The sequence below is a fragment of the Papio anubis genome, chromosome 17, assembly GCF_008728515.1.
Source record: "Papio anubis isolate 15944 chromosome 17, Panubis1.0, whole genome shotgun sequence".
Classification (NCBI taxonomy): domain Eukaryota; kingdom Metazoa; phylum Chordata; class Mammalia; order Primates; family Cercopithecidae; genus Papio; species Papio anubis.
This window is the reverse complement of record NC_044992.1, coordinates 19,098,671-19,123,047: the sequence shown is the minus strand read 5'-3', so window position 1 is coordinate 19,123,047 and position 24,377 is coordinate 19,098,671. Positions and strand designations below refer to the sequence as shown.

The 24,377-nt window shown below is 42.3% G+C and overlaps 1 protein-coding gene across 8 annotated transcripts in view; it reads right to left on the bottom strand.

Moving 5' to 3' along the window:
- SPECC1 (sperm antigen with calponin homology and coiled-coil domains 1) overlaps window positions 1-24,377 on the bottom strand; it is a 315,868-nt gene that overhangs the window by 69,591 nt on the left and 221,900 nt on the right. For 3 of the 8 annotated variants that reach the window (XM_031656993.1, XM_031656992.1, XM_031656994.1), the window contains 3 exons: window positions 17,358-17,565; window positions 13,113-13,186; window positions 12,539-12,744 (listed from right to left, as the gene is read on the bottom strand). In XM_031656993.1, coding sequence (XP_031512853.1) covers window positions 12,539-12,744; window positions 13,113-13,186; window positions 17,358-17,565 — 488 coding nt within the window. Of the gene's footprint in view, window positions 1-5,518; window positions 8,063-12,529; window positions 12,745-13,112; window positions 13,187-17,357; window positions 17,566-24,377 lie in introns of those variants that run through there. The other 5 variants (XM_017950417.3, XM_017950415.3, XM_009189880.4 and 2 more) reach the window with 5 other exon arrangements.

Genomic DNA, 24,377 nt, shown 5'->3' with positions numbered 1-24,377 from the left:
ATCTAGGGGACTTTGGCATGTCATGTGATCTCCCTGTGAGTGAGCCAAGACAAGGACTCCCAATCTTCTCATTGCTAAATCACTGCTCTCTTCATTGTATCATATTGCCACAGCTGTTCTGCAAGATGACTAATTTATGAGAATAGTTCAAACAGAATGTTTCTGGAAGTGTATCTCAGTAAGGTCGGTGGAAGTTTAAAACAAATCAGAAAATAGTTATTTACTGATCATTTTGAAATTAATCTAGCTACTCATAAGCTTCTGCACTTGAATTTATTTGTCCTTAATTCTCTGAGCTTTCTTCTGCTGCTCTATAAACAGCATAAATAGAATAAACGTTGCCCAGGCTGGTCTCAACCTCCTGAGCTCAGACAATCTGCCTGCCTTGGCCTCCCAAAGTGCTAGGATGACAGGCATGAGCCACTGCGCCGACCAACTTCTTACCCTTAAGACTTACAATCTTCACTCTACAGTCCCTTCTTATGAGTGAAAAAAAAAAAATCAGTAAACTGAAAACTTCATTGGAAGAAACTATCAGGCACTTCAGAAACTGTAGGAGGTTGGGTTTTTAAAATAATTTTTAAAGGTTTATTGAGAGGAACTGCTTTTCATACTTTCCCATACAATAAAATCAGGTGGCGAAAACGCAGAAAGAGAATGCACAGGTTAGGTTTGAGCAGAAAATAATTTCCTCTGTCTGTGCTAGCCATTCTCATGAAGGTCATCAACTAACAAAATGGGCCACCTTCTTTTTTTTTCCCCTGAGTCTTGCTCTGACGCCCAGGCTGGAGTACAGTGACACAATCTCAGCTCACTGCAACCTCTAGCTCCCGGGTTCAAGCGATTCTCATGCCTCAGCCTCCTGAGTAGCTGGGACTACAGGCAAGCGCCACCACACCTCGCTAATCTTTCGTTTTTTTTTTTGTTTTTTTTTTTAAGTAGAGACGGGGTTTCGCCATGTTGCCCAGGCTGGTCTCAACCTCCTGAGCTCAGACAGTCTGCCTGCCTTGGCCTCCCAAAGTGCTAGGATGACAGGCATGAACCACTGCTCCTGGACAACTTCTTACCAGTCCATCTAAATGACTCAGTACCAAAGGCCTCCAAGGACAATCATTTTAAGTAATTCATTTTACATTTCATTCTTTGATAATTTAATAAGAACAAAATGGAGAAGCCTACATTCTGCTGAGGTTATTCCTTTCAGTTATCTAAACTTATCTGCAATTCAAAATATCAAATGATAAATTTAAAAAGCAAGGCCACAAGAATCAATTACCTCTGCCTTCAGGTATCCAAAGACAATATTTCAAACACTCAGTCTATTTGGCTAGAACAGTAAGAGTCAATATGAGAAAACTCTGTATTATTTGAGTACAGAAATACCCACTGTGTTATATAACAGTGATAGAGGGGGCAGGGGGTCTGTGTGTGTGTGTGTGTGTGTGTGTGTGTGTGTGTGTGAGGGATTCACGAAACAAAGCCTGAATTGAATAACCAAAGAAAATGGTTATTAAGAATGCTATTGGCTTATTAGTATGTACTTTAATCATAAATGAGGTTGAAAATCCTTACACCAGCCTATTTTAGAATTGGCTGGGATCGATTAGTAACAGCATCAGCAATAAATGAAGGATTACATTTCCTCCATTCCAAGGAAGAATAAAAACTCTGTATTCTGTAATGAATATTAAGAAATATTTACGCATACAACCAGGTATGTCTCAGCATTAAATAAAGGAAAAACTGCAAGGTACCACTGCTGCAGAAACACTTGCTCAAGGCTTGCTACTGCCTCTAAGGCTGATGTTAGATTCTAGAGTCAACCTGTAAAATAACAATCACACATGTAGTCAAATAAGCCATGAAAATAACTTGAGTCACTCAAAAGTACATGCTTTTGTAAACATGACTATCTACGAACACACCATCTCTGCAGCAATCTCACATACTCACATTCCCTCCAGCCTTTCATGGTTGGCTCTCTGTTACATCACAGATTAAATTGCTGCTTTGTGTTTAGGGGCCACGCTTAAAACAACAAACGTGAAGCATGTGTTCTACCTGCTCCCAGCATATAAAACTATGATAATAATCAATAATTTCAGCAAAACAAGTATGATGAATGTGTATAACTCCACTGCATATGACAAGCACAGTACCATGTGTCTTAAAAACATTATCTAATTTAATTTTCAACAAAACTCCTAGATATTATTATCCCTTAGAGGAAAATTTGACCATGGTCACATGGTTCATGAATGGTGAATCTGGCATGCAAATCCAGCTCTGGCCATGCCTTTCTCAAATTTTCTATAATGCATAAATGTTCTGTGAGAGGTATACAAGGTTCTAGAAATAATACTGATGGTATTTCTTCCTAAAATTTAAGTATATTTTAAAAATACTACCAATAGTTATTTCAGTGTTCCTATCTTGATACAATAATCTGCTCTTAAAAGGTGGCAACCCATACCAGAGAATGACAGCTGTAGGCCAGACCGCCCGTGCTGTATCACACACAGCAGGTGACGCACACTCCATAAGCAGGCAGTGTCTCCATGGAGAATAGCAAGGCGCACGGCCCTCCTCACTGAATGTCGGTCTGCCTTCTATGCCTTACCTTGTCAATTAAGCACATATACATATGTGTCTGTAATTATTTCCCTTTAAAAATTTTATTTAACCTTTCTAATTTGCTGCTTTCCTTGTTACATTAGAGAGCAGAGTTTTCAAATGTCAGTGATGGTGTACAGCATTTACTTCCTCAAAACACCACTTTATGTCATTGTTCATTCTGATCCAGGTATAGGTGAGCTCCTGTACATGATGATTTTTAAAGTATTCAAAGGTTAACTCCATTTGGGTGGTGTTGCATGGCGCCACTGCCACCTTCACAATTGACAGATTAATATTTGTGAAGAGGGCAGGTCGTGTGTCAACCACATGCTCACGCCTGCCGGGCTCTTTCCTGAACACCTGAACGAAGCCCAACCCCAGGCCTTTCGGTTAATCTCCCAAGACTCCCCTCTGCCCGTCTAGTTTTGGACTATTCACCTGAAGCTTTTTACTTTTATGTCCTGCCTCTGTGCCTCTGCTCATTCTATGCCCTTGTCTGGAATGTAATTTTCTCTAAATACTTATTTTGCACAAAACAAATCTAACAGAAGTTTTTCACTCTATTTGAAGACAGAAATTATGAAGTACTTTGTCTCTTAGGTGTCAAACAATATCTTCTAAATTTCACTTTCAAATTTCAATAAAAGCATATATAACAATAAAAACAAACAGGATACGAAAGTAATTTGAATACCAGCATCTTAATCTACAAATCCGAACAATAAGAATCAGATAGTAAAAGTCTTGTAGTCGAGTATCATTGACATGGCTTAGATTTTGAAGAACTTCTGCTAATACAGAGTACATGGTCGGGGGAATGAAAATACAATACCAAGGGCTTTCCCCCAATTCCCTTCCAAAGAAAATGGAGATATTGGCAAACCCCAACTAATGTCTCCCACCCTAGAGGGCCAGGGCCGGAGAGGAGCACGAGATGCCCAGAGAGATGCAGGGCATTCTGACAAAGGATCAGGAACAAGAGGAATTTACATTCGACAAGGCCAAGGTTGGTTTACCCCAGGCATAAAGGGCAGTAGTGACAAGGGGCAGGGCGGGAAGAGCCACAGTGTGCACCTAAAATGGATGAGGGGCACACACACAGATCCAGAGAGCTGGCTCTGCGTTCCAGGCTCACCAAGCACAGAAGAAACTGGGCACACGTGAATTTCCCACTAAGCACTCACCCTTCTCTACTCTACCTGGGCTTCAGTACCTCCCAATATGTAACATAAATGTACCTTCAAGAGCCTCCCAACATGTTTAAGTCATGAGAAGAAGACCCGAAGCACTGTCAGGCAAAGGCAGTGATCTGAGCAGAATCCAGATACGGACCTGGGGCGAATGTCAGGCCCTGCCACACCTGAATCTGCTTCAGCAAGAGAAGGTGACAGGCAAAATCATGCCCTGCTCAATGCAAACAGTTCATAATACAAAGTGAAAGGGAAACTGCACTCAGGAGAGGACCGGCATTTGTAAATTCATGACAGAGTTCAACACTGATACCATCTGCCTTAAAATTCAATAAAATAAAAATTTTAAATGAAAGGATGAGTTAAAAGTAATATAAGTAATCTAATAATCCATGAATATTTTAAAGCAGAACTAACTCAAAAGAGAAAGAAACTGGAGCATATCTAGGGCAGGTCTCTCTGAATGTGGATGAAATAAACCACGTAAAGGTGGGATTTGAATTCAGTGGACAAAGGATGACTCTGGTAATACACAGTGCTACCCAGTGGGAGAAAAAGAATCACATCTCACATCAAATTAAATCAAGAGAGGTGGATCAAATGGTCTGCATGTGTGTGTGCATCAAGTAGATGAAGACATTTAACAGCATATTTGTATAACATTGGGGAGAAGGAATCTTTAAAAAAAAAAAGAATAAAGGAAAACACTAACAGTTTACATTACATAAAAATACAAAATTTTCTATGATAAAGATGATAAGGCCATATCATATGATAAATATGATAAAGATGATAAAGGCTCATAATATAGGGGATAAAATCACATCCCTCATAAAATACTGACTTATAAGCTGATGAGAAAAAAGCAATCGGCTCAGCGAAAAAACAGGGAAAAGTTGCAAAACCAGTAATTCTTAGAAAATGCAGTGGTTAGTAAACATACAAAGATATGCTTAGAAAGGGCTGGGCATGGTGGCTCATGGCTGTAATCCCTGCACTTTGGGAGGCTGAGTTGGGAGGATCACTTGAGCCCAGGAGTTCAGTATCAGTCTCTCTGGGCAACATAGTTGAGACCTCATGTCTACCAAAAAAAAAAAAAAAAAAAATTAGCTGGGCATGGTGGTGTGCCCCTGTAGTCTGAGCTACTCAGGAGGCTGGGGTGGGAGGATCACTCGAGTCCAGGAGGTTGAGGCTGCAGTGAGCCATGATTGTACCACTGCACTCCAGCCTAGGTGACAGAGTGAGGCCCTGTCTTTTTAAAAAAAAAAAAAATGCTTAGAGAAATGCAAATTAAAGAGCTAAAAAGACAGTATTTTTTTATTATCCTATTGGCAAAAATAAGATCAAGGCTCTTTACCACTGCTCAGGCTGTGTAGAGATGGGCACACAGCACTCAGGTGAGTAACTGGAGACATCTATTAAAATAAAAATGTGCGTATACTTTAGAGCAGCAATAGTATTTCGAAAAACTCATTCTATAAAAATAAAACCACAACTACATAGGACTATATGAATAAGGACTGCTATTACAGCATTACTCATAAAGAAAATAATTATAACCTTGCTGTGCATTAGTAAGACAATATTTTAATATTCCAGGACATGTCCTTCCTGTGGAAGGTCATGTTGCTCTTAAAATAAGTTAGATTTGCATGTATTGACCTGGAAGGATGCCTATGACATATAAAATAAAAAGTAAAGGTGCAGAGTACTGAATAGAATATAATCCAATTTTTATTAAAAATATAAAAATGAATCCTATACATATTTACTAGTAAAGAAAAAATGTACACACTGTTAACACTGATTTCCTCAAAGGTGGTACTGAGGGAGAAGAAAGATTAATATTTTTCTTCACACATCTCCATTTTGTTATTAGTATTCCTAAATATTACTTCATAATTAAGAAAAAATCCAATACATTAAATCACCAATCTATTCATATTTAAATGTCAATGAAACACATCTAGACTTTAAGTCCGTACTATATTTTCTGAGACCCTAGAGTTTTAAAAACTTGTGCAAAATTAGCACTTTTACTCCATGCCCTTTTGTTCTACTAATGAAATTGTTCATATTCCATGTCACCCTCCTATTCACAACTTACAGTCCAGCTTTTTTCTGCTTCAAATTCTAGTTACTTGATGTGGCTTTGAAGTTCTGAAACTGTATTCAGAAAAAAATGTAGAACAAAACGACATAAGGTCCCTGCAGAAACGTAGCTGGTGATTAAAACTAAGCAGCAGATGCTTCTATATAAGAACATGTTTATTTTGCACTTCATAAAGGCTTACAGATAAAAATATTCAACAGTACCTAACGACAGGTCAAAATATGGGGTGCAAATACAGCAGTGCCTTTTAAGTTGAAGTTGCAGTTTCCTTATTGTTTATATTTGAAAACATCCAGCAAATGAATTTTAAATAATCCTAAGAACTCTGAATCTGAGGTAAAGAGCTCCCAAAATATAAATTTCAGTCCTACTCACAAGTATCTAAGTTATTTTTACAGAGAAGACCTCAATGACTCTTCTCACGCCACACTAATTTTTCTAGTGATTCTGTGCTGTACGGTTTGATACCCCAAAAGATCTTCCTGAGTTTAAAGAGCATTCCTGTTCCTAATTTTCCTTTTATTAGACTGTAACTCTTGTCTCATCCTTTGGATAACGTCGCTAATAGCTCCATGCCGTGTACACTGTGAACCAGTTCCTCGCGTGAGAATTGCAGGAGGTTTCTGCCTGATGGAGGTTGCTGAATTGTATTTGAATCTTCACAAACACATATATTTCCAGAAGTTTAAATCACATTTTGAATTGTGTATCACTCTGAGTTGAACGCTAAGTTTCTGGGGTGAGTTTCATCCATGAAACTTTGGTGTAGTTGTCATTCAATCGTTTTCCATTAGATTTCTATTGCCATTGTCACCGTGCTTACCTATCTGGCTTAATAACATCCTTTATGATCAAATATCTACTTATGTTTAACCCAGCAAGATTCTGGAAATCAACCCAAAGCTAGCAGGCACCTTGTTTCAGACGAGGTAATGAAGTCAGTCTCCGAGTGAAGAGGCTCAATCAAGACCCCACAGAAGGGGCCGGGCACGGGGATCACACTTGTAATCCCAGCACTTTGGGAAGCCAAGGCGGCCAGATCACTTGAGGTCAGGAGTTCGAGACCAGCCTGACCAACATGGTGAAATCGCGTCTCTACTAAAAATACAAAATTAGCCGGGTGTGACGGCACGTGCCTGTAGTCCCAGCTACTTGGGAGGCCAAGGCAGGAGAATAGCTTAAACCAAGAAGCGAAGCTTGCAGTGAGCCAAGATCGCACCACTGCACTCCAGCCTGGGCAATAAGAATAAAGCTCCAACTTGACGAACTTTCTGACTTCTTCGGAATATGACATTATGCAGATGGCTTCCTATTTTGCCTTGAGTAATGTGAATTCCAAGATGATCAGACACCATGATCAAAAGGAAGCAGAGAAATGAACGCCAAAAAGTAGAACTTGGGCCTTAGGGGCTGGGCTCGGTGGCTCATGTCTGTAATCCCAGCACTTTGGGAGGCTGAAGCAGGCGATCACCTGAGGTCAGGAGTTTGAGACCAGCCTGGCCAACATGGTGAAACCCCATCTCTACTAACAATACAAAAATTAGCTGGGCATGGTGGCAGGTGCCTGTAATTCCAGCTACTTGGAAGGCTGAGGCAGGAGAATCACTTGAACCTGGGAGGCAGAGGTTGCAGTGAGCCGAGATCGCACCGTTGCATTCCAGCCTAGGTGACAAGAGTAAAACTCTGTCTCAAAAAAAACAAAACAAAACAACAACAACAACAAAAGAACTCGGGCCTGTGTTGTGCCCAGCTCTGCATCTGCTCTGCCACTGTGCCCTTTCAGCACTCCAGTTGCAAATAACTTTTCATAAGACTTGTACTTTGTTTTTTTCAGAACAACTTCATTTTATTCTCCAAATAAAAGACGGCTGAATCTTCTGAGGAAAAGTAAAAAGAGGGAAACATCATCTTTGATCATGCAGTGAGCTGATCCCAAAATGTGGACAAAAAGCAGAGACTTGACGGCAATGACTCTGAGAAACAGAGAATGTCACAAGGAGACAACTGGGCTCTTTATAAAGAGGCAATTTCTCCTCTACACATTCCCCCTTTCATCTAGAGATGGCTGCGGCTCCCAATCATGGCAAGAGCTGGGCTGTCTTTCTTCCACCAAATGCTCTGCTAGCTGACAGAGCCCAGGGAGCTGTGAAAATAGAAACGGGAGGGAGAGGCTGTAAAGGAGTTACCTAAGGCAATACAGTCTTAGTTCACAAATGCAAGAATTTCCAGCTTACACTGTCCCACGGGGAAAAGCTAATGTCCAAGATAGGCCAACGGGTTTTAATTCCTACTGTTCCAATTTTTTGGAAGCCAAAGGTTTTTGGACATTAAAAAAAAAAAAATAGACTGCAAATGCCTGTACTAGGCTCCTTCCACCAGAACTTCTCCGACAAACAACTGTGTGGTGAAGCAGAGATGTCCAGGATGAACACCCAGAGGCCCCTCCAGAATTTACAAAGAGGCGCATGCTTCTCTCCACTGTCAAGGCCAAAAAACCTTCTTGCTTTTATAACTGCAACCTAAAAATCCTAAAGGTCTAAGGGAAGCTTATGTCCACATTGTTGAAATCTGTAAAAACAGGGGTCAGGGAACACAGAAGCAGACACAGCTCTTTAGATTATAGACTGTGTGTCTAATGACATAAATGTACATTTAAACTATGAAAAAAAGAGTACTAGGTGTGAGTGAACAGATAATGATGGCTGGAAAAAGGGCACATGAGAGGACCAGGTTCCGCATCAAGCGTCAAATTAAACGCTGGAGACCCCTGTCCATCATGCCATCATGGGTGCTAAAGTGAGGTCTGTTCAGAAACTGCTTAAGAATCCTCAGGAGAACGGCCCCCTCCAGCTGGGAGAGGGGCTCAGTATCAGAGCATCTGTGGCAAGAGAGCTGGAAAAGGGATCTTAAAGAATCTATACCTCCAACTTCCGCCCTTCCCTCTCCGTTGTAGCTGGAGAACACATGCTGAGCGGCTGTGACCCTAATATTAGAGCCATCAGAGCAACACAGAGGGCAGCACAGGCACACACAGTGACACTTGGGCTGACACGGATGTGCATACACGGAGTTAAGCCAATTCCAGTGGAGTCTGCACGTGCTGCGCTGCCACACTGCTCACCTCCAAGAGGCAACAATGCAAGAACTTGTGGTGCAGGCAAAACAAAACACATTCGAATCACAGACATTCTATTTAGAAACCAACAGCATTAATTAGGCACAGACGTTAAGTGTGTTTAATTATCTCTTTTAAAGATGTTTTCCATGGATGCTTATTGGTATTATATGACAAACACAGTAAGAATCAGATAAATCACCCTCAAAGTAATGGCAGTTGCTGTTTCAGAACAAGAGAAACAAATGCCACAAATAGAGGTCTTTCCCTGATGCTGCTTGAGAAGCCTGGGCCAGGCGCTGCTCATGAACAATGTCTTTCATTAGAAAGCTTGTATGCGGCACAATGTATCATTACACTGAGCTGCCTGTGTTTTTTCTGATTTTGCCAGGCCCCAGGACTCAACTTTTCAGGAAAAAGATCTGACGGGTTCATTTCAGAGAGAGTTTTCATTTCGAAGCCTTTTTCTCGATTGGGAGTTTTCAACACTGGGAGGAGCCAGAGCTGAAAAAGTTATTATCTTTTCATCTATTACATTATATGTGTCCAATGAAACAGATCACTTTTAGGTCCCCAAAAACACACTGGTTTGTTCACGTTTCTGGAAGAGAAAGATCAGGCCCACAAGCCACAACGAAGATATGGAGATGCCACTCTGTCAAAGAGGTTCAAAGTATTGCACCAGAATAATGTTAAGGCTGGCACTGGAGTTTCTTAGTCTCTCACCAGTGAAAGGTCAGCTAATTAACCAGTCCAGAGAACAGCAGAGCTTAAAGGGATCTCAAAAACGACCCCCTCTTCCTACCTCTTTTAACAGAGGCAGGAGGCAGAGCTGAGAATGAGATGTTACTGGTTGGCTGAAACATGACGCGGGGAGTGAGATATTGCTGGTTGACAGCAAAGATGAAGCTACCGCCTTCCTTCCCCACGTACCTTAACATCAGTTATTCTGACTCTGAAATAAAAATATCTGTGAAAATGTAACAGGACTGAAGATCATGGATGAGTTAGATAATATCCCAGTGTTTAGTTACTGAGTTCCAGCAATGAATGCTGGCTTGCATTTCTGCCCGGGTGCTTCATCTCATGCCTATCAGCCTGGCTGCAACCAATTCTGTAAGTGCCCACGGACGCAAACAGAGCTTAAGAACCGGGTAACCCCATGTCGGGATCCAGGTGCTTTTTGGGTGATCTTACCTTCTCTCAGTTGTCCTTGAGGACCTCGTCAGAGAATGCTCTGCAAGTTCTTTGGCTGTGGCTGAACCAAGAAGGACTTTTGAGTTCTCATTAGATGACTGTCTAAGTCAAACTGAGTTTCAATCAAGAACTCACTCAGTCAAGATGGAAACACTAGGTGGCCTCCGGAGCTTGGAGGGTGTGAGTTGGTTTCAAGTCTTGCTCAAGGGGTAGGTGTGGAAGTGGCTGAACCATCAGCGAGTAACTGCCACATAGTCAACTCTTTAGAGAGGGCAGCTTGCCAGAGAAATGCAAAACCAGACAAGAAACCAGCATCACCAGCTCTTGTCTGACTTCCTGCCAAATGCGTTGACAGGCAGAAATGTTCTGATGCCTGACTTCAGTACCATGCCATGTTCTCATTGGTGTCCATTCTAAAATTTTGAAATGTTTTCTGATAAGGGATTATCAAAAAACATTTAATATGGATTGGATTATCCCAATCCAAACTGTTAGATCGGGAGGTAGGTTTGTAATCGCCGGAAAATCAAAAAAGAAACATTCTGTGTTTAAAAAAAAAAAAAAGGTGACATTAAGATTGAAGATGCAGGATGCAGCATAGGGAGTCCTAAACTGCCAGGACATATGCGGAGCTTTCCTAGAATATCAGGGTTCATGCTACATGGTCTGGCCTGTGTCTCAGAATATACATAAGAAACACAGCATCTCATACAAGAACCTGGCCTGTATCTCAGAATATACGTAAGAAATGCAGCATCTCATACAAGAACCTATTTGGAGCCACCACAGAAACTCAGGACTTGTCTTTTACCATTTATCATTAAAATAACGTCCATGTGAAGCAACACAAGTTCTGACTCAGATTTTCTTCCAATGACAGACAATAGGGAAGCAAGACAGAGGCAAACAAACAAAAGCAGACACAGAGGCCACCCAGAATGGCCTCACTACTGTTTCAATAGGGAACCCTGCAAAATCTAGTTTTCCTATTCTCCTTCTACCTTTACTTAAAATTCACATCCTTTGGTGTCCAGAGGGTAGAGCTCTGGCTATCAAGTAATGATCTTTCTGGTGCATGTATAGTCCCAGTTAGTCAGGAGGCTGAGGCAGAAGAATCTCCTGGGCTCAGTAGTTCGAGTCCAGCTTGGGCAACATAGTGAAACCCCATCTCTAAAAATAAATAACTAAATAAAATAATGATCTTGATGTTCATTATTCAACAGTGAATTGTGGGGCCAGCTACATCTGATCTTCATCCTTCCCCAAAGGCCATTTTATGTAAAAGTCATAAACAAAGAAATAAGGAATTACTTGGAGCAGAATTGACAGGAGAATCACAACTGAATTCTGAAAAATCTCCTCTTTCCAATGTCGTGAAATTCATGATAACAGAACATCAGATCAAAAGGCTCAGGAGCTAGCCAGTGATCTTGGAGGTATGTAAAAATTAGGGCCAACTGATCAACATTCAAAATCCAGGAAATCTGATCTAAAGACTGATATTTGAGAGACACCTAAAAATTCAAAATCATTTCCTAATATCCAAGAATCTCAAAGTTAAGGACACTGATTCCTGATTGGGTAAATACATTAGTTAAAGCAAAAAATATTGTTCATAAGTTTGTCTGTAAACCATCTAAATTTCAGATAATAATTCCCATTGCATTCACTTTGGGAATACCTTCCTCTTAAATGTCACTGTTAGTAAAGCTCCCTGGGCTGATACACTGTGTGCTTCTCCCCATCAAGAGCAGAAGGGAATGTCATACATCAGCCAAATTCAGGTTTTCCACTCTCACCCTTTTTTAATAAAGGAGGTTATGTCAAGGCCTTTTGAAATAGCTCATTGGTGCTTTCAATAAGCAGGCACACCCCTGGGCCCGGAGGAATGTGTCTTTCTCCAGCAGCTCCTCCCCTCGGGAGTGATTCCAGCCTCTCCCACTGCATGGGAGTGACCTGTGCAAGGTGGTGGGTTCGTATTTATTAGTGTGCACTCCTTGCATTAATAAATGCTAAGATTCAAGGAGCATCCTAGACAGGACTTCTTTAACCCAGCAGGATACTTGGCTAGAACTTGCCCTTTATATGTAAGTGTGGAGCTTAGCAGTCCTTTATGCTGCAGCATGGCAGGGACTGGGTACTGTACAGACTGTTCCTAGTGGTACGGTGGTGCTAGTAATTCAGGGTGATCTCAGAAAGGAAACAGCAGAGCCTGGCACAGACATGAAGAGTCCCATCCCCACCAGGAGCCCCACACATAGTGATTAAGTGAGAAGCAAGCACAGCCCTGGTGCCCACCAGACTCACGGAGGGGTGGCTCTGCTGGTGACCACCCTGCCGTGGCCCTGCACATCCCCCAGCTCCTTCTGCAACCGGGCGTTCTTCTCCTCCTCCTCCAGCAGTTTCCTCTTCACAGTGCGCAGCTCCTGCTGGGCCTCACACTTGATGTCATTGGCCACCACCACCGCGGTCTGCAGATCTGCCTGGAACCGCCTCCATTCCTCGGTATCCTCCTGAAAATACCAGAGCCCACCCCTGTGTCAGACACCTGACAGGGCTGGTGCCTGGGCAGGGACCCCAGAGTCTCCATGTTGGTCACCAAGAAAGAATGCCAGCAGTGCTTGGTGAGGCCCTGCTTTCACAGTGGCTCACTTCTAGGAAAAGGCACTGGTGGGAATTACACCTTCAGGTTATGAGAGTTCTCCATCCTGACACCAAATGACTGCTTTAATTTTACTTCCTGACAACAAGAATTTACAGTTCCAGGGCCCACCATGCCATGGAAATGTTCCAAGAGAAACCAGGATAGAGAGAGTGATCTAGACCTTGGAGGGGGTAATACACAGGAAGATGGTGGCGAAGGCTCCCGCCCACATCTCACCTTCATCTGCTTGGTCAGAGTCTTTAGCTGCCTCTCCAGGTCTGACTTCTGTTCCTCCAGCTTGATCACATTACCTAGAAATAAATAATTTAGACAGGGCTTGGAAAAGCTGTGAGACTCTTAAGAGAAGATAAGCTAGGTAACAAAGAAAGTACAACTCCAGGAGCCACAACAGGCATTCAAATCCATCCCTTCTACTCTCAATGCAACTTTTAGCAATTTCAATTTACCCTGCAAACCAGGGAATGGACACAAGAGGCTCCTCTGAGATAGAGAACAGGATGATCTGGAAAATATGTGGTGTGTATTGAGGTTACAGTCTCAGCAGACAGGATGCACAACCAAATAGCAGCACTATGGGAAGAGGCCTCCACGGCCACACACACTTGCACACCGAGCCCGGCCTCCCTCGCACTCACACACAATCATCCTGAGTGTCCCTTATTGCTGTGAGATAGAGGCTTTCACATAACAGAGCATATGACTGCTTATTCCTCCTGTGATCTGTAAAGTACTTTCTAGAGTCGTAGATCTCAATCACAGTTAAGCCTCTGAATCACTGGTGAAGCTTTTCAAAAGCACCGATGTTCTAGTCCCACACTCCAGGTACATGGAGGCAGAATCTCCAAGGGCAGACAGAATCCGGGGATGTGTGCATTTAACATCTTCCCAGGTGGCCTGCCTACCTCTCCCTACTTAAGGACACCTGCAGCCCCTCGTTCTCCCTGCCTCCAATTCTCTCCATACAGCTATCAGTCATTCAAGTTTAAATCTGATGGTGTCAGTCACTGAGCTGAAATTCCTCAATAGGTCCTCATGCTCTAAGCTAGAGCATTAGTTTTCTATGAAGGATGCAAATCAGAATCGCCAGAGTAAGCTAAAAAGATGCCACGGACAGGTCCTATCCCAGCAGTTCTAGTTCTAGTGGGACTGAGAGTTTGTGTCGGGAATCAGTGCTGCACACTAGAAAACACTCCTTAACTTCTCTTTATTTTTCAGTCCATTCCTTTCCCATCAGGATCTTATAGGAAGAAGTGATTGGTCTAGGCTGGATTTATGTGTCCCTGGGTCTCTGTGCAAAAGCATATCTTAACAATACCTCAATATCCTTTTAAAAAGTTTAAAAGTTTTTCAAAGGATGGTTTGTATTATTGTCAGTCTTGGATATATGATGATATAATCACAGGGGTGGGTCTAAATTTTGCTGTGGACATTAATTATACACTGGTTTTCTTGGTGTGTCTGTGCTGACTTTTAAGGATTTAGGGACAATACAACCCTATTTTCAATAGCAAAAGATCACAACAACAAAAACGAACGGAACAGAACTTGTCTTCTTTGACTTTTCTTCTCAATCACGGTGCTGGGTTTGGAAGGATACACTGACGATGATGGCGTCCAGGTTTTCAGTTGTATCCTGAGAACAGCCTGGATGGCACCAACACTGAATGCTGAGGTTCCACAGTTCTACTGCGCGTCATGTCCAGCGAGAAATGGGGCAGGTGCTGTCAACTCTCACTCTAACCAACTCATCAATGTCTGAAATATATAGTCAATTCTAATAATCATGGTAGTTGCAGAGAGTTGCCATGCACACCAAATCAGCAAACACTGAACTATTGTACCTAGGAAAAATACAGGTTAGGTTCCTGCAAGCCTCTGGTCACAACATTCTCATCAACTAAAATGCTATTTGCATTATATAGACTTATCTGCCAATGTCTCTCTATAAACAAGCCAGGCTCATCAACCATGGAAACCGACTCTTTCCCATTTCCCTCTTCCCGAATAACACTGAGCAAGTATTGTCAAATTCTTCTTCAGCCTCCTGATCTGCAGAACCTGCCTTGTCTGCAAGGTTAACCTTTCTCACATCTTATGGCCTTTTGAAACTTGGGAGCCAACCAGCACTAGCCAAGAAGGGTAGTTACCATTTTCCTGACCCTGGGTGATATGAACAAACATTGCTCTGGTTTTTAGCCACACAACAATATTGCCCACTGCTTTTTAAAACTGGCTGTCATCTCACAAATCCATGAATTTGGCTGCTTTTAGCACATCGCTTTAGCATGTCTCAGGGCAGTCTTATATACATATTGTCAAACTTCTCCCTTTCTCTGATGCATTGTACTGGGTTTTTTTTGCTTGGTTTGGTTTTTTTATTTTTTACAGATGGAATCTTGCTCTACTGCCAGGCTGGAGTGCAGTGGCACAATCTTGGTTCGCTGCAGTCTCAGCCTTTCAGGCTCAAGGGATCCTCCCACCTTAGCCTCTGGAGAAGCTGGGACTACAGGCATAGGCCACCACATGTGGCTAGTTTTGTTTTGTTTTTTTTTTGGTCAAGACAGGGTCTCACTATGTTGCCCAGGCTGGTCTCAAACTCCTGGGCTCAAGCGATCCTCCTGCCTCAGTCTCCCAAAGTGCTGAGATTACAGGGATGAGGTCACTGCACTTGGCCTGATGCACTGTATTGTTGATTTAATAACACTGAACTCACGTGCAACAGGACAAGAGCTTGCGTCTGCATGAAGCTTCCCTAACACACGTGTTTTCTCTGTAGGTGCGTCTCAACCTCACTGTGCTTGGGGACAGTGGATGGCACTGTAGCACTGTACTCAGAGCCATTTTAAATAGCAAAGTCACCGAAAACAAAAATAAGCACAAAAATGTTAACAGCATGGTATTAAGCAGACTGTAAAAAAGACGCATGTACAGTATGAAAAGGCCAAGTGTCTCTGTCTGATCTGAGTTGGGAACATGAGCACTGGATGACACAACCTTTTCACTTCTCTGTGCATGTCTGAAAATGACTGTGGAAGTGCTCTGTGTATTGGGGTTAAAATACATTTTATCAAGCAGGTGAATTCACAAATGTGAAATCTGCAAATAAGGAGGATCGACCGCACGGGGTAGGGAAATTCTCAGGTAACTGATCAAGCTATTCTTAGCTATTCTTAGTAACGGCTGGTGTGACTAAATGCTTTGTGCATTAAATCTGTTGTTACAAAAGAAAACACATAAGATGTGATCATTTGATAAGGCTTATTTGGACAAAGAAGATAATGTTTAAACTGTTTTAAAAATTTCTTTCCCAATTCAAAGCAAACAATGAGTTGGTAACTAAGCCATATGCTGATGTCTCTTCAGCAACTAAGTGGCAAACATCTATAAGTTACTTGATATCCTCCCACCAATGGGACACATGCGGAATTGTTTTCTCCCTTAGACCAAGAGCACACATTGTTCATCCACTCTGACACCTATCATCCATCTCTATCAGATCCAAGAGACAACACAGTGTCAGTACTCGATGACTGGCAAGCAATTTCTTCTGAATAACTGTCTCCTACCCTGCAGAATATCCTTAGGAAGGGTCCCTGTGAACTCTCACAGTCACAGCTAAAGTATCCTAACATAGCCTTCAAGCTGACCAGGCTGCCTAGAGACAGCAGCAGTAGCATGGCTCACACACAGCACATCCAGCACAGCCAAAAAACATTTGCAGCTGGATACCGTGGCTCACACCTGTAATCCCAGTGCTTTGAGAGGCCAGGAGGATCACCTGAGCCCAGGAGTTTGAGGCTGCAGTGAGCTCTGATTGCTGCAGTGAGCTACAACTGCACCACTGCACTCTAGCCTGGGTGATAGAGCGAGACCTCTAAAAAAACAAAATGAAAAGCATTTCTATTTTTCACAATCACCTACATACTGCCGACTCATGTTCAACAGTCTTTTCTTCTGTCATCCCAGTTTTCAACTGCTGTAGTCATTGATCTCCTAATCTCTAGTTTTTAAACTAGAGATTAATGATTGTTTCTTAGGTGGCATTCTTCCTAGGAGATTACAGTGCACTCAAATAAGAGACTTCATAAACCCCAGCCAACATACAGTCAAAAACCCTCCCCCAGTCACCCACTGCTGCTGGTTTCTTTAGTGTCCTACTCAGGTCCATTCCACATTTCTTCTAGGCTTGACCCATTTACTTTCTTTTGCAGTGGCACGATCTCAGCTCACTGCAACCTCTACCTCCCGCTTTCAAGTGATTCTCCTGCCTCAGCCTCCTGAGTAGGTGGGGTTATAGGCGCCCACCACCACGCCCGGCTAATTTTTTATTTTAGAGACAGGGTTTCAGCATGTTGGTCAGGCTGGGTCTCGAACTCCTGACCTCAGGTGATCCTCCCGCCCTAGCCTCCCAAAGTCTGGGATTATAGGTGTGAGCCACCACACCTGGCTGACCCCACTTACTTTCTAGCTCACTGATGAGTTGATTATTGTGTAACTTGACAGCTCGGTGCTGTTCCACCTGATCTTCCAATTCAAATATGGTTTCTTTCATGTCTTTGATCTCTGCATCACTCTCTGATGCTTTTTCTTGCAGCTTTAGGCTGGTTCTGCTTAGCTGTTCGGCTTGGTGATCACATATCTCCTTCAGGTATGAATAATCCTTTTCCACCTAAAATAAAAGGAAGTTTCCTTGGTCAGTTTAACAACAAAATTCCCACAGTGATCTGTACACTAGAGGCCAAGCCCCACCATGATGCAATATACTCATGTAACAAACCTGCACATTAACCTCTTCAGTCTAAAATAAAACATTATAAAAAGCTCCCCACAAGTCAGCAGCAGGCTCATGGACACAGTAGCAAAGACGTCATTGGCATGTGCCATTTCTTGCATTCTTAGCCTCAGAAACAGCCAAGGCTGTGAACAGTCAGAGAAACACGATGTATGCTTCCAAATGCTGGATTCTGTGCGCCTTCCTACAAGCAGAAGGGAATCTGCACGCACTTAAATATTCCTCTTTCCCACAGCTGGGAGAGCAGCGGTGCTTCCCTGGGAGGCACTGGCCCTGCACCGAGAGAGCTGCCTGGTGTGGCTACCCCCACCGCACATCTGCTATGGAGCAGCGCCCTCTGCTGCCGAGCTGTGAACAATGCCCCTGAAGCCAGGCTAATCTGCAAACCCCCAGGTTCCCTTAGAGATAAAATACTTGTGGTTGCAATGTTTCTTTAGAGGAATCTCTAAAGACTCTATCACGTTCACGCTCTATCACAGCAAAAATGTGACAGAAAATGCCAGCCGGAGGCACACAGAAACGTGCACACACCAGAAGCAGAAAAGTGGCACAGCACAATCGCTCCACCTGTTTAATTTTTTAATTGTTAAACATTTTAACTGTACAGAAAAGCACCAAAAATAATCATGCACCAAACAGACTTAACAACAATTAAACGCTGTCACATTTGCAAAATCTTTTTACTTCAATAAGAATTTTTTAAAGCCTCAATCTTCCCTCCTACCTCTGAGAGTAATAAGCATTATCCTAAAATTGCTATGTGGTCATCCCTTGAATGGTTTTTCACTTTTACCATATATGCATGTGTCCATGATAATACATAGTATTGTCCTTTTACACAATGTTATACTACATTGTGCTTTTGCAGTGGATTATACTGTATCTGCATTATACTGCATTTACAACATGGTAATATGCTTTGTCCTCTACAATACTATGCTTATCATGCTCTTGCATTTTAACTGTGTTTTTGAAATGTATCCACACTGATACACATCTGTGCTAGGTCATTACTTTAACTGGTGCATAGTATTCCACTGTCTGAATATATTCATTATTTTGTTACAAAAATGCTGCAATAAACATCATTGTCCCTTTTCTACAGACCTTTAATTAACGTTACTAAACAGCTGTGTATTTACCAGGTAATCTGGGGTTTGGGGTGGGGTTTCTTTGTATGCAATGAAAATTTTTTCCAATTATATTTCATGTGCAAAACGTTCTGGCTATAAGCTCTATGGGAATAGGGACCTTGTCTGTTTAATTCACCATTGCACCCCCCCAGTGTCTACACAGCATCACACACAGGAGGCATTTAACGAATATTTGATGAATGATCAAATATCACACTGGGAGGCAGCACAGAAGGGTCATTCACTGGGAAATTGTGACAAAGGCTAAGGAAAGGAGGAGACACCTGGAGACAGAACAAGATGGCCGAAAAGAATCCTCCAGCAATGGCTTCCCTACAGGAACACCAAATGGAACTGCTATTTACACAAGAAAGCATCTTCATAAGAATGAAAAATCAGATGAATGATCACAGTGCCTGGTTTTAACACATCGTATCAAGGAAAGAGGCACCGGAGACGGGAGGAAAGACTGTCTTGACTCTCCAACATCCCCCTCTCCCTTATCCCTTGGCAGCAACCACATGGTACAGAGACAGCATCTGTGCACCCGGGGGGAGGGAAAGCACAATGATTGTGAGATTGCACTGGAATTTGGTGCTGTCCCATCACAGCAGAAAGCAACACAGGACAGAATTCAGCCAGCACCCATAGAAGGAGCTTCTAGACCAGCCCTAGCCGGAGAGGAATCTTCCATTCCAGCGAGAATCTGAGTTCTGGCAAGCCCTACCTCTGTGGGCTAAAGCACTCTGGAGTCCTACGTAAATCTGAAAGAGTCTAGGTCACAAGGGCTGCAGTTTCTGGGCAAGTCCTGGTGCTGTGCTGGGCTCAGAGCCAGTGGACTTGGGGTGCACATGACCCAGTGAGACACCAGCTGGAGCAGCCAAGGGAGTGCTTGTACCACTCTTTCCCCAACCCCAGGCAGCACAGCTCACAGCTCTGGGAGGAGAGGGAAGAGTAAAGAGGACTGGGTCTTGCAACTAGGATACCAGCTCAGCCACAGTAAAATAAAGCACCAAGCAGATTCCTGAAGCCCCCATTCCAGGTCCTAGCTCCCAGATAACATTTCTAGACACAGCCTGGACCAGAAGGAAACCCACTGTCTTGAAGGGAAGGACCCAGCCCTGGCAGCATATTCATCACCTGCTGACCAAAGAGTCCTTGGGCTTTGATTAAACATCAGTGGTACCCACACAGTACTCGTCATGGGCCACAGACTGTACTGGCTTCAGGTGTGGCCCAGTGCATTCCCAGCTGTGGTGGCCACAGAGAGAGATCCCTTCTGCTTGAGGAAAGGAGAGGCAAGAGTAAAGGGGACTACATCTTGCAACTTGGGCACCAGCTCAGCCACATTAAAATAAGCACTAAGCAGGTTCCTAAGGTCCCCGATCTAGGCCTTAGTTCCTGGACAGCATTTCTAGACCCACCCTGGACCTGAAGGGAGCCCGCTGCTGCCCTGAAAGGAGAGCCCAGACCTGCTGACTAAAGACCACTTGGGCCTTGAATAAACATCAGTGGTGCTGCCACAGGCCTGGGGTAGTGGTAGCCACTGGTACAGATCCCTTTGGCTTGAGGAAAGGAGAGGGAAGGGTAAAGGGCTTTGTCTTCCAACTTGGGTACCAGCTCGGCCACAGTAAAATAAAGCACCAGGCAGACTCCTAAGGTTGCCAACTCCAAGCCCTAGCTCCCAGGTAGCATTCTAGACCCACTCTGGGCTAGAAGGGAACCCATCACCCTGAAGGGAAAGACACAAGCCAGGCTAGATTCCCCATCTGCTGACTAAAGGGCCCTTGGGCCTTAAATAAACATCAGCAGTAGCCAGGCAATAGTCACCATAAGTTTTGACTGAGACCCAGTGCTGGGCTGGCTTCAGGTCTGACCCAGCACAGTCCCAGTAGTGGTAGCCACAGGAGTGCTTCACCCATGCTCCAACTCCAGGCAGCTCAGCATGAAAAGAGAGACTCTGTGCTCCGGGGAAAGTAAGGAAAAGGAACAAGAGACTCTGCCTCGTAAACTGGGAAATTCTCCTGGATCTTATCCAGGACCACCAAGGTGATACCTCAAGGAGTCTGCAAGAATCACACCATTACTGGGCTTGTGGTGCCCCCTCATGCAGATACAGCTGCAGTGACCAAAGGCTTAGATCCTAACACTCAATTCCCTTTAAATACTTGGAAAGTCTTTTCAAGAAAAACAAGTACAAACAAGCCCAGACTGCGAAGATTGAATAAATACCGGACTCTTCCATGCCCAGACATCTATGAACATCACAAGCATCAAGACCATCCAGGAAAACATGACCTCATCAAATGAAGTAAACAAGATACCAGTGACCAATCCCAGAGTGATAGAGATGTGATCGTTCAGACAGAAAATTCCAAATAGCTGTTTTGAGGAAGCTCAATGAAATTCAAGATAACACAGAGAAAGAATTTAGAAGAGGCTGAATTTTTTTTTTTTTTTTTTTTGAGACAAAGTCTTGCACTGTAGCCCAGACTGGAGTGCAGTGGTGCAATCTCAGATCACTGCAACCGCCTCCTTCCAGGTTCAAGCGATTCTACTGCCTCAGGCCCCTGAGAAGCTGGGATTATAGGCAGGCGCCACCACACCTGGCTAATTTTTGTATTTTTAGTAGAGATGGGGTTTCACCATGTTGGTCAGGCTTATCTTGAACTCCTGACCTCATGATCTGCCCGCTTCAGCCTCCCAAAGTGCTGGGATTACAGGCGTGAGTGCCTGGCTGAGACTGAAATAATTTTTTTTAAATAAAGCAGAAATTATGGAGCTAAAAATTTATGACATACTGAAGAACGCATCAGTCTCAACAGCAGAACTGATCAAACAGAAGAAAGAGAGCTTGAAGACAGCCTATTTGAAAATATAGAGACAAAATTTAAAAAGAATAAAGCACACATACAAGATCTAGAAAACAGTCTATAAAAAGCACAACTCTAGTAAGTTATTGGCTTTAGAGAGGAGGTAGAGAGAGAGACTGGGGCAGAAAGTTTATTCAAAGGGCTAATAACAGAGAACTTCCCAAATCTAGAGAAAGATATTAATACTCAAGTACAATAGGTTATAGAACACCAAGCAGATTTTGCCCAAGTAAGAAATTTTAATAAACAAATTTCCAAAAGTCAAAGATAATGAAAAGATCCTAGAAGCAGCAAGAAAAAAGAAACAAAGGAGCAGACTTCTCAGTGGAAACCTTACAGGCCAGGGAAAGAGAGGAATGCCATATTTAAAGTACTGAAGCAAAAAATGTCAAACATGACGGAGAAATACAGACTTTCCCAGACAAACAAAACCTGAGAAATTTCATCAACAGCAGACAAGAAATGCTAATGGGAGTTCTTTGATCTGAAAGAAAAGGACATTAACAAACAAAAAGAAATTATCTGAACATACAAAACTCATTGGTAACAGCAAGTACACAGACTTTATATAAATAAAGAGTATTTTAACACTGTAATGGTGATGTGTCAACTACTCCTATCTTAAACAGGAAGACTAAAAGATGAATCTATCAAGAGAAATAACTACAACTTTTCAAGACATGGTATAATAAGCTGTAAATAGAAACAACAGACAACAACAAAAAGTTAAGACAGAAAATCAACGAAAAAACATCAGACTTAATCTGCACTGTAAAACAAAACAAATGGAACTAATAGATCTTTACAGAACATTTCATCTAATGGCTGCAGAATACACACTCTTTTCCTCAGCACATGATTCTTCTCAAGGAGAGACCACATGTTAGGTCACAAAATAATTCCTAAAACTTTTTTTTTTTTTTTTTTTGAGACACAATCTCACTCTGTCTCCTGGGCTAGAGTGCGGTGGTGCGATCTCGCTTCACTTGCAGCCTCCGCCTCCCGGGTCCAAGCAATTTTCCTGCCTCAGTCTCTCGAGTAGCTGGGACTGCAGGTGCGTGCCACCACACCCAGCTAATTTTGTATTTTTAGTAGAGACAGGGTTTCTCCATGTTGGCCAAGCTGGTCTCAAACTCCTGACCTCAGGTGATGTGCCCGTCTCAGCCTCCCAAAGTGCTGGAGTTACAGGAGTGAGCCACAACGTCTGGCCCTGTAACTCCTAAAACTTAAAAAAGAAAAAAAAAAAACAAACTGAAATCATAGCAGGTATCTTCTCTGACCACCATGGAATAAAACTAGAAATCACAAAGAGGAACTTTGAAAATTATACAAATACATGGAAATTAAATAATACACTTCTGAATGACTAGTGGGTCAATGAAGGAATTAAGAAGGAAAATTTAAAATGTCTTAAATGAAAATGGAAACACAACATACCAAAACCTATGAGATAAAGCAAAAGCAGTACTAAGAGGAAATCTTACAGCAATAAGTGCCTACATCAAAAACATAGAAAAACTTCAAATAAACAAACTAACAATGCATCTTAACCAGAAAAGCAAGAGCAAATGAAACCCAAAATTAGAAGAAACAATAAAGATCAGAGCAGAAATAAATGAAATTTTAATGAAAAAAATACAAAAGATCAACAAACAAAAAGTTGGTTTCTGAAAAGATAAACAAAATTGACAAAACTTTGACCAGACTATGAAAATCAGACTATGAAATTCCTACATGCATACAACCTACCAAGATTGAACCATGAAGAAATCCAAAACCTGAATAGACCAGTAACAAGTAACGAGATAAAAGTCATAATAAAAAGTCTCCCAGCAAAGAAATGCCCAGGACCCAGTGGCTTCACCGCTGAAATTTACCAAACATTTAAAGAAAAATACCAATCCTATTCAAACTATTCTAAGAAACAGAAGAGAAGGGAATGTTTCCAAACCAATGCTGAAGCCAGTATTATCCTGATAACAAAACCAGACAAAGATACATCAAAAAAAGAAAACTACAGGCCAATATCCCTGGTGAACATTGATGCAAAACTCCTCAACAAAATACCAGCAAACCAAATTCAACAAAACATTTAAAAGATTATTAAATCTTTTAATGACCACGATCAAATGACATCATGACCAAGTGGGATTTATCCTAGGGATGCAAAGGGGGTTTGACATATGCAATGTGATATCAACCAAATGAAAGATAAAAACCATATGGTCATTTCAACTGATGCTGAAAAAACATTTGATAAAATTCAACATCCCTTCATGATAAAAACTGTCAATAAACTGGGTATAGAAGGAACATATCTCAACATAATAAAAGCCATATACAACAGACCCACACCTAGACCACTCCACATAAATGGAGAAAAACTGAAAGCTTTTCCTCAAGATCTAGAACAGGATAAGGATGCCCACTGTCACCACTGGAAGTCCTAGCTAAAGCAATCAGACAAGAGAAGGAAATAAAGGGCATCCAAATTGGAAAGGCAGAAGTCAAATTATCCTGGCGTGCAGATGATATGACTTTATATCTGGAAAAAACTAGCCTCCACAAAAAAAAACTATTAGAGCTGATAAATTCAGTAAAGTTGCAGGATACAAAATTAACATGCAAAAATCAGTAGCATTTTTATATGCCAACAGTGAACAATCTGAAAAAGAAATCAAGA